General features: G+C 46.3%; 1 protein-coding gene across 5 annotated transcripts in view; it reads right to left on the bottom strand.

The window, feature by feature from the left end:
• Window positions 1-15,935, bottom strand: part of STX17 (syntaxin 17) — an 89,147-nt gene that overhangs the window by 23,487 nt on the left and 49,725 nt on the right. For all 5 annotated transcript variants that reach the window (XM_030551579.1, XM_030551581.1, XM_030551580.1 and 2 more), the window contains one exon: window positions 235-466. In XM_030551579.1, the coding sequence (XP_030407439.1) occupies window positions 235-466 (232 nt within the window). The remainder of the gene's footprint in view (window positions 1-234; window positions 467-15,935) is intronic.

Here is a 15,935-nt window from a genome sequence, read left to right as displayed (position 1 = left end):
AACTACATAAATTGTGCAGTAAAATAATCTGTATTCTACATATGGTGAGAAAACTGTGGTATCTGAAAGTTATTTTAAAATTCACCTCTTGTCATATAAGAATAATGTTTTACCAAACTGAAGTCTCGTCTATTTATTTCCACAATAGCTGGTCAGAAAACCCTGGAAATATACTATCATAAAACAAATATAAAAATACCACAATGCAGTACATAGAAAAACGAATTCTACTACCTCCTCCTACCGTCGCAGATCTGGTTAGAGGAGACTTTAAAGAGGTGTCCTCCTGTTCATTAAACTGGCTTTTAAGTTCTTCTGCAGATTCTGAATGGAGTTGTAGAAATTCTTTTATGGCAAATGACGCTTCCTCTTTTACTGGATTTATCATTCTTTGGAGAATTTGTTTATCTTCCAGTCGGACCCGCAAACACAGTTTCTCCATCTCTCGGATATTGGCTCTCAGTTGCTGCAATAGTTTTAAAAGATTATTTGTAACTTTATGGCATGCTGCTACTCCTACACACCTCTTTCTAGAGGGTGATGCAAATTAACTACAGTTATTTTCATTTTTAAATAATCAAAAAAATTACATTTCAAAATTTTGTATAAGTAGAGAAAAAAAAAATTCCAAAAAGGTCTTGTTCTCAGAAAACCAAATGCTTTAATTTTATTCTAGTTAAAATGAAAATATTCTAAACAAAAATCTGTTGCACCAAGGAGATAATAGGCATATTTTGCACAAGTGGTAAGAACTCACCTACAGTGAGAAAAATGTTCTTTCCCCACTGTTCTGTTCTTTCCTGTTTTATCTGTGCACAGGTCTATTCCCACAGTATTTCATTTCCTACATCTGTGACAACTGGTACTTATAAGTTCTTTCCCTGGAACCAGTACAACCCACACAATCCACCAGACACCCAGCAGCTCAGTGCAGTCACTAATTCTGTATCCTCTCACCCATTCTAATAAACTGGCTGTACACTGGGGAGTAGCCACTGACATTTGGTACCTAAGTACCCAATTACAGCCCTGATTACAGATGTCATATTTAAGGTCTTGTCTTCACTATGAATGTGCCCCAATTACAGCTATCAATATAGCTGCACAAATGTAACCCTTAACACAGACAGGCAAAGCATGGTTCCTCCTCTGTATATTTAATCACCTGTCCCATTGTGCCCACAGGGGCTGCAGCGTTCCAGTTCTTGCTGCCATATTGGTAACAGGAGAGAAATGTACTGATTACCAAAGGGAAAAATGATCTCAGTGTCTCTGATGTTCATCAACCAGACTGATCTAAATGTCACAAAAGCTAACCAGACCTGTAAGAGCAAACTTCAGTTCAACCACAGCTAAACCTCCACTCTCATCACAATGGGAGTTGCCCACAAGACTCTCCATGAAGATGTGGTCAACACTATGAACATGTTTCAGAACCCAACCCTAGTGGATGTAACAAACTTGATTGCTATGATACCTAATATATTTAGCATATTTTGTAAAGCAGTCACTGTACTCTACATTTACACATGAACTCACAGGTAGTGGAGAGCTGCTTTAGTTTACATAGACTCATTATGACGATCCTACACAGATAAAAGAGCCAAAAATCAGTGTAGTATAATATTTACATAATTACAACCCTTTCAGCCTCAAACCTGACCCCACTGCAGCTTAGACCCAGCTCTGCTTTCCAAGCCAACACATCTCTACCCTGCACAAGATTTGGACAGAGAAAGAATCATCTCATGGCTGTACCAGATACTGCCGGATAGCATTTTACAGATACCTGGCATAGGTGTCAGCGTCTACAGAGGGCACAAGTCTGTGAGAATGTGTCAGACTATTTGGAAGGTCAAGAGTTCTATAACACTACGTATCCGAGCCTGATATGGGTCTAACGCAGGGGTGGGCAAACTATGGCCCGCAGGCTGGATCCATTTTAAGCCGCACCATGCAGCTCGGCCCCGCTCCCACGTTCCAGCCGGGGCGCTGGGTCGGGGGCCACACCACACGTCTGCCAGAAGCCATGGCATAGCCCCACTCTGGCTCCTACGCGCTCCAATGGGAGCTGCATGGGCAGTGCCTGTGGATGAGGCAGTGTGCAGAGCTGCCTTGCTGTGCCTCTGCATAGGAGCCAGAGAAGGGATATGACACTGCTTCCAGGGGAGGTAAGCACCGCTCGGAGCCTGCATCCCCTGAGCCTCTCCCCATGCCCCAACCCCCTGACCCAGCCCCGATCCTCCTGCTCTCCAAACCCCTCGATCCCAGCCTAGAGCACCCTCCTGCACCCCAAACCTCTCATCCCCAGCCCCATTCAGAGCCTGCATCCCCAGCCAGAACCTGCACCCCTGCCCGTACCCCTGCCCCAGCCCTGATCCCCCTCCTGCCCTCAGTCCCAGCCCAGAGCACCCTCCTACACCCCAAATACCTCATCCCCAGCCCCATCCCAGAGCCCACACCCCCACCCAGAGCCCTCACCCCCACCCAATTTTGTGAGCATTCCTGGCCCGCCATACAATTTCTATTCCCCAATATGGCCCTCAGACCAAAAAGTTTGCCCATCCCCAGTCTAACGGATTAAAGATTTACTTGAACTCTACAAGATCTGAATAACCATATGACTGTGCACAGTTATTTCTTGTTAAGGACATTAATGTATTATAATTAAACGTTGCAGGTTTACCACAAGATCACCGAAATCACAGAATCTATCATTTTATTGATTTTGGCCCTAGAGTGCCATGGACCACTGCTTGATGCTCCCTTGGAGAGGAGGGGGAGAGAATGTTCATCAAAGCATATTTGAATTCTAAGCAGTTGTACTGTGCCATCTTGCTTTCTTTGGGCAAGCTTTCTTCTGTTGTGAGTACTACCCTCCCTCACTTCCTTTCACACAAAATATTCAGACTGATATCTGGAAGGGAGCTGAAAGTGTAGGTTTGTTTTGTTTTTGTTTTTTTAAATTATTTCAGTTGGCTAACTGAGCACTATCAGACAAAATGGTGCATCTAAGATAACAATATTTTGCATTTACATAGAATATTTTCATCCAAGGAACTTCAAGTGTGAAGAGAAGCTATATCCATTTTACTGACTGGGAAACAGGTACCAATCAGTTAAATGCCTTGCCAATAGTCACGTCGACATGACGAGTCATTGGTAGATTAGGAATAAAACATCAGGCATCCTGGTCTAACCGCTACATGACTCTGAATCCATAACTGCAGCTGCATTGCTATTTCTGGGAAACATCTGGGTCAGCTAGCATCAGCACTCGTCCTACAAACATTTTTGATCCCAAGAATCAAAAACTTTGTAGGTGGTAGAACAGACACAATTAGGGATAAATTATGCCACCGCATGTGGGGATGCATCGGAGAAGCATAATGTGAGGAAGAAAGAGAGGAGAGCAAAAGAGGGGGAAAGCTGGAATTGGCACAGAACAAGTGGCCTGGCGAAGGGATGGCTTTGCTAGGAAGAGTGCTGGCTACATCTGTTGATCAGATATAGCAAGAGACATCACTTTCCAGACATCTCCAGAAATATTAAGCCTTACAAAGGCATAATGCTACTATCAACTACTCACTGCTGATTGAGTGAAGACCTACGTACCTCCCTGCCTCTTCTCCCCAATGCAGCTTACACTCATATGAGCTATACTTGAACCCATATTAGGAGATGTGGAAGTCACAAAGTATTGTCTGTACATATACACTGTTCATGTTGCACCTCGTGGAAATACTAGTAACTTACAGTGTATGCCACCTGGAAAGCTATATGTATTTTTAAGTGTGCAAGGAGAATCTGGTGCCTGTTCATGGAAACGTTTTCCCTAACATGATTGCAGGGTTAAGGAAAACTCTACTGCACCTGTGTTCCTTGAGGGTTCACGCTGAGGCAAAGGAATAATGCAGCAGAGGGCCTCGAAAAAGGATTACCTGTTTGTATATCTCCTTTAACCAAACAAAGTCTTTCAGAATTACTCATTTAAATGAAGCAGTGGGGATACCACCCATCAGGCTCAGATTCACAAAGATACTGAGGTGCCAAAACCTGACACTTGGGCACCTACATCCCAATTTTAGGCTCCACTGCAATTCACAAATTCCCACCAAACTCTGTAGGTACCTAAATTCACTTGGTGCCTAAGTTTTCAATATAAAAGTTCCCACCTCTGAGCATGCACATCATTGTCTCCCTCTAGGCATCTGGAGGCCTATCTCCCACCTAAACCACAGAGCAATTCATAAACTGGGGGAACACAGATGTTTGTCAGCCTAAATCGCAGTGTCCAATCTAGTAGGTGTTCTCAGAACAGTGTACCAGACTGGGTCCCATACAAAATCTGGCCACCAGAGGAGGTGGAGTTGGAGGAGGTGGTGGTGATGCCACCTGCCTTTTAACTTTTAGCCCAGTGTTTGGAGTATTCACCTGGGATGTGGAAAGTCCAGGTTTAATTCCCCTACCCACCACCAGAGAGGGAGACGGGAGATCCCTGTTGAAATCCTACCTCTCAAGAGAAGGCTCTAAACACTGAGATACGGCATATTCTGAAACGAGGCTCCTTCACTCTCTATTATTAAAGCTGTTCCACTGTGTATAAATAATGAAGGAATGATTGGAGAAGGGGGACCAGACACTGGGTCTCCTACTCCCAGGTAGGCACCCTAACCACTGACCTACAGAGTGAGTTGTTCATATTGATTTGTTCTCATTCTCTCTCTCTTTCCCCACCCTCCACCCCCAAATGATTGTTCCACTGTGGATAAATACTTAAAATTGTAATTGGATACTCAAGACAGAAAAGACAGTTACCTTTTCCATAACTGATGTTCTTCGAGATGTGTTGCTCATGTCTATTCCACAGTAAGTGTGCATCCTCGCCACGTGCACCGGTGCTGTAAGTTTTTCCTCTAGCAGTTCCTGTAGGGGACTGCCCCAGCGACCCTTGGAGTGGCACCTCCATGGCCAGTATAAGGGGTGCTGCGCACTCCCCCCCCGCAAGCTCCTTGCCAGACAACTCCGACAGAGGGGAAGGAGGGTAGGATGTGGAATAGATATAAGCAACACATCTCGAAGAATGCCAGTTACGGAACAGGTAACTGTCTTTTCTTCTTCGAGGGACTGCTCATGTGTATACCACAGTAGGTGACTCCAAGCTATATCTATTGGAGGTGGGTAGGAGTTCACACGTTCCCAGGATGGAGGACAGCCCTGCCAAACCCAGCGTCATCCCTGATCTGGAGGACGATCACATAGTGCGAGTTGAATGTGTGAACTGAAGTCCACATGGCAGCCCCACAATGTCCTGAATGGGGACGTGGGCCAAAAAGACAGCCAACGAGGCCTGTGCCCAAGTCGAGTGCACCTTCACAATTGGTGGTGGAGTGATTCTCACCAGGTCATAACAGGTACAGATGCACGAGGTGATCCAGTTGGAGAGCTGCTGAGTGGAGGTTGGCCGACCTTTCATGCGCTCAGCCGAGGCAATGAACAGTTGTGAGTACTTTCTGAATGGCTTGGTCTGTTCCAGGTAGAAAGCCAGAGCCCGTCTCACATCCAGCGTGTGGAGGTGGTGCTCCTCACTGGACGCATGGGGCTTGGGGCAGAGGACCAGCAGAAAAATGTCCTGACCCATGTGGTAGGCGGAGACCACCTTCGGGAGGAAAGAGGGGTGTGGGTGGAGCTGGACCTTATCCTTATGAAATACCATGTACGGGGACTCAGAGTGATCGCAGCCAGGAAGGCCACCTTCCATGAGAGGTGTGACCAGGAGCACATGACTAGTGGCTCAAACGGGGGCCCCGTGAGATGGGCCAACACCAAGTTTAGGTCCCACTGCAGGACTGGGGGCCTAACATACGGGAAGAGATAATCCAAACCCTTAAGGAATTGGCCCCTGATAGCACGGGAGAATACTGTGTGGCCCTGCACTGGTGGATGGAAGGCCAATATGGCCACTAGGTGCATCTTGACTGATGAAGGCGCCAGGCCCTGGGCTCTAACGTGAAGGAGGTAGTCCAGGATAAGCTGGATCAGGGCAACCACTGGGGAAACGCCCCGCTCATCCACCCATCTGGAAAACCCAGATCACTTTGCCAACTAGGCTCGGCACATGAAGGGTCGCCTGCTTTTTAGGAAGACGCACTAAACCCCTTCTGAGCACGTCCTTTCCTCTCTACCTAACCACTGAGCAGCCACGCCATGAGGTGGAGTGCCGCTAGGTTGGGGTGGAGGTGGCAGCCCTGGTCCTGGGAGAGCAGGTCTGGGTAGGACAACAATGGCCACAGTGGAGCGACCGCCAGGCCCATGAGGGTCCCATACCAATGCTGTCTGGACCACGCCAAGGCAAGCAGAAGGACCGGGCCTTGTCCATCTTTATCTTTTTCAGAACCTTGCTGATCAGCAGGAACTGGGGGAAAGGCATAGAGAAACTGGCCTGACCAGGATAGGCATCGGAGATAGTGCCCTGTCCCAGCCTCCCCCCGAAGCAGAACCAGGGACAGCGACGGTTCTGCCAAGTCACAAACAGGTCCAGCTGGGGAGTTCTCCACACTTGGAAAAGTCTGTGCACCACCTGTGGGTGGAAAGACCACTTTGCTTGAGCAGGGACTTCTCCTCTCAGCACATCTGCCCACCCGTTCCAGTCACCCAGCAGATGGAAGGCCTGTAGGCAGATGTCGTGGGCTATATAAAAGTCCCACAGCCTGAGGGCTTCGCAGCAGAGGGAATAGGATCTAGCCTGCCTTGCCTGTTGATGTAGAATATTGCGGCCGTGTTGTCCGTGAGGACCCTGACCACCTGGTCCTCCAGGTGTGAGCAGAAGGCCATGCACGCCAGTCATACCGCCCTGAGATCCTTGACGTTTACGTGGAGGGTCAAATCCCGAGTCGATCACAGACCTTGAGTCTGAACGTTCCCCACATGGGTCCCCAATCCCAGGTCCCCAATCCCAGGTCCAACACGTCAGACACCAGCTCTGCCCCTGAACAGGACTCCTTGGAGCATGTTTCTCAGGGAGGACCAGCACTGTAGGGAGGTGATCACTGCTTCGAGTACTGTGAGGACTTTAGTATCAGAGGGGTAGCCGTCTTAGTCTGGATCTGTAAAAGCAGCGAAGAGTCCTGTGGCACCTTATAGACTAACAGACGTTTTGGAGCATGAGCTTTCGTGGGTGAATACCCACTTTGTCAGATGCATGTGAGGACTTTGTCCATCCTGTCCCTTACCTGGGAGAACTCCGAGGCCAACCAGAGCTGGAGTGGCCTCATCCTGAGTCTGGCATGATGGACCAAATATGTGCACGCCGACATTTGACCCAAGAGCTGGAGACATGCTCTGGCTGTTGTCACCGGAAACCTTGTGACCGTGTCAATGAGCCCCTTCAGGGTCTCAAACCTCTCCGGTGAGAGGGAGGCTCTGGCCGATGAGGCATCCAGGACTGCCCCGATAAACTCTATGCATTGAACTGGGACTAACATGGACTTGTTTTTGTTTACCAACAGGCTCAAAGTGGTGCATGTGGACAGAAGGAGTGCCACGTGATCCCACACCTTCAACCAGGAGCTGCCTTGACCAAACAGTTGTCCAGATAGGGGAAGATCTGGACCCCCCCCAGCACCTGAGGTGGGCCATCATCACCAACATCTATTTCGTGAATACGCTGGGGGCAGTGGACAGGCCAAATGGGAGGACTGTAAATTGGTAGTGTTCCTGCCCCACCGTGAAACGGAGGAAGCATCTGTGCCCCTTGAATATATGAATGTGGAAGTACATGTCCTGCAGATTGAGGGCAGTGTACCAGTCCCCGGGATCCAAGGAGGGGATGATGGAGGCCAGGGAGACCACGTTGAACTTGAGCTTCACCACGTATTGGTTCAGGCCTCGCAGGTCCAAGATGGGCTTGAGCCCCGCTTTGGCCTTTGGGATAAGGAAACAGCAGGAGTAGTACCCCTTGCGTTTGAATTCCCCAGGTACAGTTTCCCCTACTCCTAGGCCCAGGAGCCGCCCCACCTCCTGCTCAAGCAGGGCCTCGTACAAGGGGTCCCGCAGGAGGGATGGGGGCAGAAGGGGAGGAAGTAAACTGGAGGGTGTAACCCCGGGAGATGGTGTTGAGGACCCATCTGAGGTCAGCCGCAACCACTCCGGGAAAGGAAGCTTTACTTAGAGTGGATCCCTGATGAGAACTGGCAGGGCGTCCCTGGCGTCCCATCAAAACCGCCTTTTCCCCACCTTCTTGCCCTTGGAGGACTCAGGCTTGGGGGCAGGGCAAGACTGCCTCTGTGGGCACCTCTTATAATTCTGCAACTTCTTATAAGCGGTCTCATATTTTGGGTGGGTGGCCTGAGCGTGAGTCTGCTGCAGCTTTAAATTAGGTTTAGCTGGAGCTGAAACAGAGACCCAGAGTCTGGAGAGTCACCAGCCTCTGCGAATCTTTATTTTCAATGGTGGCAAGAAGGAAATGAGGCGCGCATGGAGGCCATGCCATGGAGGCACCACTCTAGGGGTCGCTTGGGCACTCCCCTACGGCTACTGCTAGGGGAAAAACTTTCAGCACCAGTGCACGTGGCGAGCGTGTATTCCGTAATAGGTATGCATATGAGCAATCACTTGAAGAGGAATGACTGTGTAGTCTACTGTTTAGGGCACCCCTCTGAGAGGTTGGAGACCCTGAGTCCAGCCCTCTGCTCCAAACACTCTTTCACTATCTATGTACAATGGAACAGCTTCAAACGTTTTGGTTTGGACGTTTTAGCACAAAACATTACCTAGACTTTTAAAAACTAAGAATGCATGACTTATTTTTACTAAAATCTAACATAAGAAATGTACAGTACAAATTATATTACTTGTTGATTTGGTTTGGGATAGACTTTTCATTAAAGCATAAAAATTAATGTTGCAATATAAAAATAATCATTTGTATGACATTCTAAGCATGTCTAATAAATCATTCTTCACTGAACTGTTTACCATTTGTTTTGAACCTTATTCTTAAAGTGGAATGAGGGAACAAATAGTTTGGGAGGGGTGTTTTTAAGGTGCAAGTTTTATTCATTAATGCAAGGGAGCTAGAAGAGGCAACATTGCTTGCTTGGAAAAAGTAGGGTGTAGAGCAGGCCTGCACAACTCATAAAGTGGTGAGGGCCATATTACTCCAAAGAAAACAGCTGAGGGCCGAACCCCACCCCGGCCCTACTGAACCCCCCCCAGCGCCGCCCAGCCCCCCCCCAAACACCCCGCCCAGCACTACCCGCCCTGCAAAAACAACCCCCCCAGCGCTGCCCAGCCCCCCTGAAACAACCTCCCCCCAAGCGCTGCCCACCCCGCGGAAACAAACCCTCCTTCCCCAGCGCCACTCCGCCAAACAGTGGTATTGAACCTTGGTAATATGTTATAGCGAGCCCTTAAGGTAGTATAATTCAGGTAAAAGAAAAATGTCTGTTTGCTAGAAGTAGAATAAGATCTTCCCCTCACTTTGTAATCAATTGCCCTGCTGAATGAATGAGGTGTGACTGAGGAAGGCATGGAAGGCAGGCACCTCCAGACAGCTGCAACCTTTGGAGAGAGGATGGGAGCCAGACCAGATCAGTAGAACAGGTCAGCCACCAACTCGTAGCTCATCTCCTCAGCCCCCCAGCCCCCACTCGCCTCCTCAGCCCCCCTCCCCCACTGCCGGCTCACCCACCCCCCCCCCACCACTGCCCATCTGCTCGCCTCCTCAGACCCCCAACTCCCCCAGCTCACCTGCCAAGCCCTGCCCTCCCCGGCTCACATACTTACTCCTTGCCACTGCCCACACACTCGCCTCCTCAGCCTTCCACTCCTCGGCCAGTGATGAGCTGCCAAAATCTTAACAACTGGCTCCCTCCTCACCCCACAAGGGAGTCGTGGCTCGCTCCCTGGGACTCTTGTCCCATCCAACCCCCCGCGCTCCTTGATGCCCCCCCAGGACCCCTGCCCCATCCACCCCCCTTCCCTGTCCCCTGACTGCCCCCTGCCACCCCCTCCTCTCATTCCTGATGGCCCCCCTGGAATCCCTGCCCCATCCAACTGCCTCTGGAACTCATGCCCCTGACTGCCCCCCACCACCCCATCCACCCTCCCCCAGGACCCTTGCCCCCATTCAACTCCCCTGTTCCCCGCCCTCTGACCGCCCCGACCCCTATCCATGCCCCCACCCCAACCATCCCCCCAAAGTCCCTGCCCCCTATCCAACCCCCTCCTCCCGCCCCCTTACCGCACTGCCTGGAGGTGGCTGGCGGCACTACAGCTGCGCCGCTCGGCTAGAGCTGGGCCACGCCGCCGCCATGCAGCGCCTGGAGCACCAGGTCAAGCTGAGCTCGCAGCCCCCCCGCTTCCCGCAAATGAGCTGTTCGCACAGGAAGCCTGGGAGGGCTAAGAAGCAAGCGGTGACTTTGTGCTCAGGCCCAGGGAGGCGGAGGCAGAGCAGAGGTGAGCTGTGGCAGGGAGCGGTTCCCTTGCACATCCCGCCTGGATTACCTGCTGCGGCACGGGCGCCCCCCACCCCAGCTCACCTCAGCTCCGTCTCCGCCTCACTGGGCCTGAGCACAAAGCCAATGCACCGCTTCTCCGCCCTCCCAGGCTTCCCGTGCGAACAGCTGATTCGTGGGAAGCGAGGAGGAAGCAGAGCAGAGCATTTGGGGGTGGAGGCGGAGGCAGAGTGGCAGTGAGCTGGGGCCAGCCACCGGTTCACCTATCCCCCGCCACTGCCCGCCCACTTGCTTCCTCAGGCCCCCTATCCCACTGCCGACTCACCTGAGCCCCCGCTACTGCCCACTCGCTTGCCTCTTCAGCCCCCCTCCCTCACCCTCCGCTTGCCTACTCGCCTCCTTCCCCACAAACAGGTCACACAGTGAGCCCACGCGGGCCACATGTTGTGCAGGCCTGGTGTAGATGTTGTTTGTTTTAATGACACATCCTGGATACAATTAAATGTTTTTTTTTAATAAGCAAAGAAACCCCTCTCCTCCCCCACCCCGATAGAAATGTAACTACATACAAAGGAAATGAATCCAACCTCCATAAACACTCTATACACTGAGGGGAAGGTCACGGTAAAAGATGTATTAAACAACCAAAGAGAGAGGAGAACTATTGATTCATAAAAATCAATTGTCAAATTAATCAAGACTATACTATACTGTATGTTTAAATTAATAGTATTACTAGCCAATCTTAGGCTGCAATATTTAAAATTAATCCCACAAATAAACATTGATTACCAATAAATGAAATATGGAAGATACAAAGTATGGTGTTATAAGATACTGAGTTGAAATAGAAGTCTGATATAATAATATTCCCCATAAATTCTTCATTTAAATCGAACAAGTTTGACACTTCTTCCTAGCATTTCACTTTAATTATTGTTTTTAAGCAGCCAAAAAGTGATTATCATAAGCACAATCCAGAAAAAAAACTTCTCCTTTTTAGGAGATCTTTGAAATTTGGCAAGAAACAAAATGGAAATATCTAGACACAGACCTGTAATTACTTCTTCTGAGCATACATCAGTCTATCTAAAGAACAGTATGAACAGAAATGAGTGTGAAATTTACATGGATAAATTATATCACACTGCTTTGTTTCCAGAACAAAGACTGTTATCCTGTCTTTATTCTCAAATGAGATAGAAAACCATAATCCAGACAGAAATCTCTTTTGTAGTAGCCTAGAAGGAACAATATTAAGAGAGAGAGAGAGAGAGAGAGAGAGAGAGAGAGAGAGTGTGTGTGTGTGTGTGTGTGTGTGTGTGTGTGTGTGTGTGTGTGTGTGTGTGTGTGTGTGTGTGTGTGTGTGTGTGTGTGTGTGTGTGTGTGTGTGTGTGTGAGAGAGAGAGAGAGAGAGAGAGAGAGAGAGAGAGAGAGAGAGAGAAAATAAAAAATTTCTGAACTGCTAGTAAACCTCCTGAATAGGAAGTCCCCTCGGATCCTTGACAAATTAGGGAACTTTTGCTTGGGGCTTGTATTGGAGTAGTACACATATACACAGCATACACCTACCTTCCTAAAACTTGCCTTCCAAAATCTAAACCAATGGTTCTCAACCCATGGCCCAATCAGCACACAATTGTCAGAGCCATACAAGTAGTATATATATTGTGTGGATGCCAGCCACATAACATCTAGAGAGCTGCATATGCAGCCCACAATGGTAAATCAGTTGAGAACCACTGATCTAAACTCTCATTGCTAAAAAGTCTTCATTTCTCACTGCTGTGAAAAAAAAATCATTCAAAACAAGAACCATGGCCTTGTCTACCCTGAGGGATTTTTGCCATTGGCAGCCAGCCACCAGTATAGCTGCAGCAGTGCAGTTGGACAAAGCCACTGTAAGCTATAATTCGAACTGGTGCATCTTACCCTACTTGAAACAGTAAAACGTACCACTGTTTTAGGAGTCTGCACCATTACAATTACATTGATGGCTAGTCACAGATAGCTGTAACTGGAGCAAATTCCCAGCAGAGATAAGGCCTGAATAGAAGCAATAGAATGACATCTGCCTGAGTTTGCAGAGAGGCTCAAACAACAGCTCCAAAAGATACAAACCACTCTGTTTCAAATAGATAAATTCAAAATGTCACTATTTTATTGTTGATCTAAACTTGTAAACAAGTAGATGGAGGATCACATGAAGATCTGCACAATCTACCATCAATGATATTTCATCCTAGTGCCACGATTTCTCCCCCTCGAATCAAGAAGCCAAACTCAAGCTGCCAAGGCAAGGCATCTGAATTTCAATGAAGAAAGTCAAGCCTGTAGAGCTCACCAAAATGTAGCATAGCATGCAAGATTGCATTTTGAATATCTGCAAAATCTATTATAAGTGGCTTCTCATTATGGTGGTGTTAAATGAGTTGAGCTTAGTTTGTGGGCAGACAATGGAACCGCACTTTTTACCCTTTTTGTTTTACCCTTTCCCTCACTAATTTGATTCTGTTTTTAAAGAACCTATAGCAAGTGATGTGAAAGCATGGTCTCCTTAATCCAAGCTACTTTAAGTATTTTGAAGTTTGAAGCTTTAGTTTGTAAGCCCTGGAATGTCTCTCTATAATATCTGGAACCTTGATCTGCCCATTTTCCCAAAGAATTTGACTACTGAAATGAATAAGAGGCAATCTTTGTTTCAAGTGCTTGTACATCTCGCTATATAACAAAACAGCAATATTACTTAGCTCTTATATAGTGCTTCCATCCCTAGATCTCAAAGTACTTTACCAGGGTGAACAACACGCATTATTCCCATTGTAAAGATACAGAAACTGAGGCACAGAGACAGAGTTTGAGCCTAAATTCTCGAAGTATCCACAAATTTTGGTTGCCAAAGTTAAAATGTCAAAGGCCTCATTTTCATTAGTTACTGACCACTTGCAATTCCTACTGATTCCACCAACATATCACAATAAGAAAATTGTATAGAACTCTAAATGTAACAATGTACACAGACTATCTCCCTTTCCAAATCTTTACAACACATTTAACAAACAATATTTTTCCATCATAGAACAAAAAAAGAAAGAGCAAAGTTAAAATTGTGAAGGAGCATAAACTGGATGTGATGATAGTGAATGATGAGAGGTTGTTTGTCAAAAAGGAAATGGCTGGATCCTTTCACTGTTCATTTCCAGACCTTCTAACATTTAGGGTGAATGAATGGTTTGCAGGTGTATGTTTCCTGTATAGAAAGTGTAATACTGTTTTGGGGCATAAGGATTAAAATGTTTTTCATTGGAATTCAGCTAAACTCTCTTTTAACAAAGTTTTTGTCTGGGAATTTCCCTGTTGTTTTACAGAGTACCAAACATTTTAAATTGGGTTAACATGTAATTTGGAAAAATGCCACATTTTTCTCTTAAAATGTTTTGCTGACAAGTAATATCTAAGATTACTAAAACTAAAAGTTATTTGCAGAATATAAATTGCTCTATTTTTTTCAGTTATGCATTTGACAGTACTTTGTGTATAGTCAGTTTCATTGTTTCTCCAGCCCCTTTCTAAAAATATCTTTAAAAACATCAACAGTGGAATGGGAAAACATCTATACAAAGTAATTATATTTAAGGACATACTATTTAAAGTATGGCCTATCAGAACCTGAAATCTTTTAAATTAGTTTTTAAGTTCCTGCAGCTAAATCCACTCTAAAGCATAACACTATTCACAAAAAAATCTTAACACAATGATTTGCTATTACCTTATTAAAAGGAAAACAATCATAAAAACAACGAGCAGAGAGAAAACCTTAGTCTTCTAGTTTGATCTTAGACACTGTAAAACTATCAAATGGTAAACAGTAAGCACAAAAACGAAAAGGCTTCAACTGAAATGATGCAAAAAGCAACCATTTCCTTGATCATTATCAAGGGCATGACACAGAATATAGTTTTAGCAAAGCTAAGATACATAAAAGACTCATGGAGATCTTACAAATCGTAAAAAAAAAATCTTAAAATCTATCCAGGATTCTCCAAGAGATAGGGATTATCAACTTTCAATGAAACAGATGCCATCCTAGAGCTAGCATAATTAATTTTATCTTGAACTGCAAAAACACTGAGAATATAAAATTTAGACTTTTCCACAAAAGCCAAGTATATCAGAGACAATATAATAACTGTAAAATAGGTTAATATACTGACCTGATCTTGATAAGAAGGAAATATAACCTGATGATTAAACTAATTCACATGCTGATTTTGCAAGAATTCAGTGAGTAAGGAGTTACAACACTTAAGTCTAGATGTTATTACAATATGAATCAGAACCTCCTTTTATTTTGATAGCAAAGGGTGCACATTGACAACATTCTGCCAAGGTAAAAGGAAAAATGTAGAAACATTCTTGTAATGTGTTCCAGTATAAAACCATCTTGAAGTCTAGTGCTGCAGAAACATTATCAGATTCTACAAATTCTAATATTAACTCCATTGAGGTAAACAGAAGACACAGAGCTTAGCAGTTACTGTGGCCTGAGGAGAATTTCAATTTTATTAGTATTTAATATTTTTTTTACTTCTTAGAAAGACACAAATCCACTGCCAATAGGCAGAATCACGTTCTCTGTATGCAGTGGGGTAGTATCAGGGAAGGGGAGGTAGATCAAACTATCACATGCATAACAGTGATATGACTGACCATATTAATTGAAAATCTCACCTAAAAGAAACACACAAATCAAAGAACATGAGATCCAGAACAGAGCTCAGGGAAATATCCAAAAGGGTCAACCTGCTATCATAGTTATGCTACCTAATCCTGCCACAGGAAACATTACAGGTCTGTCTCATCTTACGCGGGGGTTCTGTTCTGCGGCTAGCGCATAAAGCAAAAACCGCATATAGTCAAAATTATATTAAGTTGAATGGCGGGTGAAATCGCCCGCACTACAGAAACAATATTTAAATTGTTATTTTTCTCTTTTTTTTTTTTTTTTTTGCCAACCACGTAATGCTGAAATCGTGCATGTTAAATGTGCGTAAGATGCGACAGACCTGTACTGCAAAAAGAAATAAAAAAGGTGTGACCAGAAGAAATATAACCCTCCCATCAGGAGCTATGCTCGGTAACTATCAGTAAGGTGACACAAACTTTTAGTTACTCTTCTGATTATTAAGAATGTGAGTTTGTCATGGAGGTCACAGAACAGATTCCATGACTTACGGGACTTCCATGACTTCTGCACCACCTGAGGAGCTCGGGCAGCCCCTGCTCCAGCCACACCGCCCACTGCTGGGGCAGTCTCAGGCCATCATCCCCCTCCCTACTTCAGCAGGAGTTTCAGTGTGTATGGGAGGGGACTCAGGGCTGGGGACATGGGGGGGGAGGGGAAATGTGGGCTACAGGCAGTACTTACCTCAGCGGGTGCTCCCCAGAAGCGTCACGTCCCTCCCCCTCAGTTCCTAC

The sequence above is a fragment of the Gopherus evgoodei genome, chromosome 2, assembly GCF_007399415.2.
Source record: "Gopherus evgoodei ecotype Sinaloan lineage chromosome 2, rGopEvg1_v1.p, whole genome shotgun sequence".
NCBI classification, from domain to species: Eukaryota; Metazoa; Chordata; order Testudines; family Testudinidae; genus Gopherus; species Gopherus evgoodei.
The sequence above is the reverse complement of the archived record's forward strand: the minus strand, read 5'-3'. Positions and strand labels throughout refer to the sequence as shown.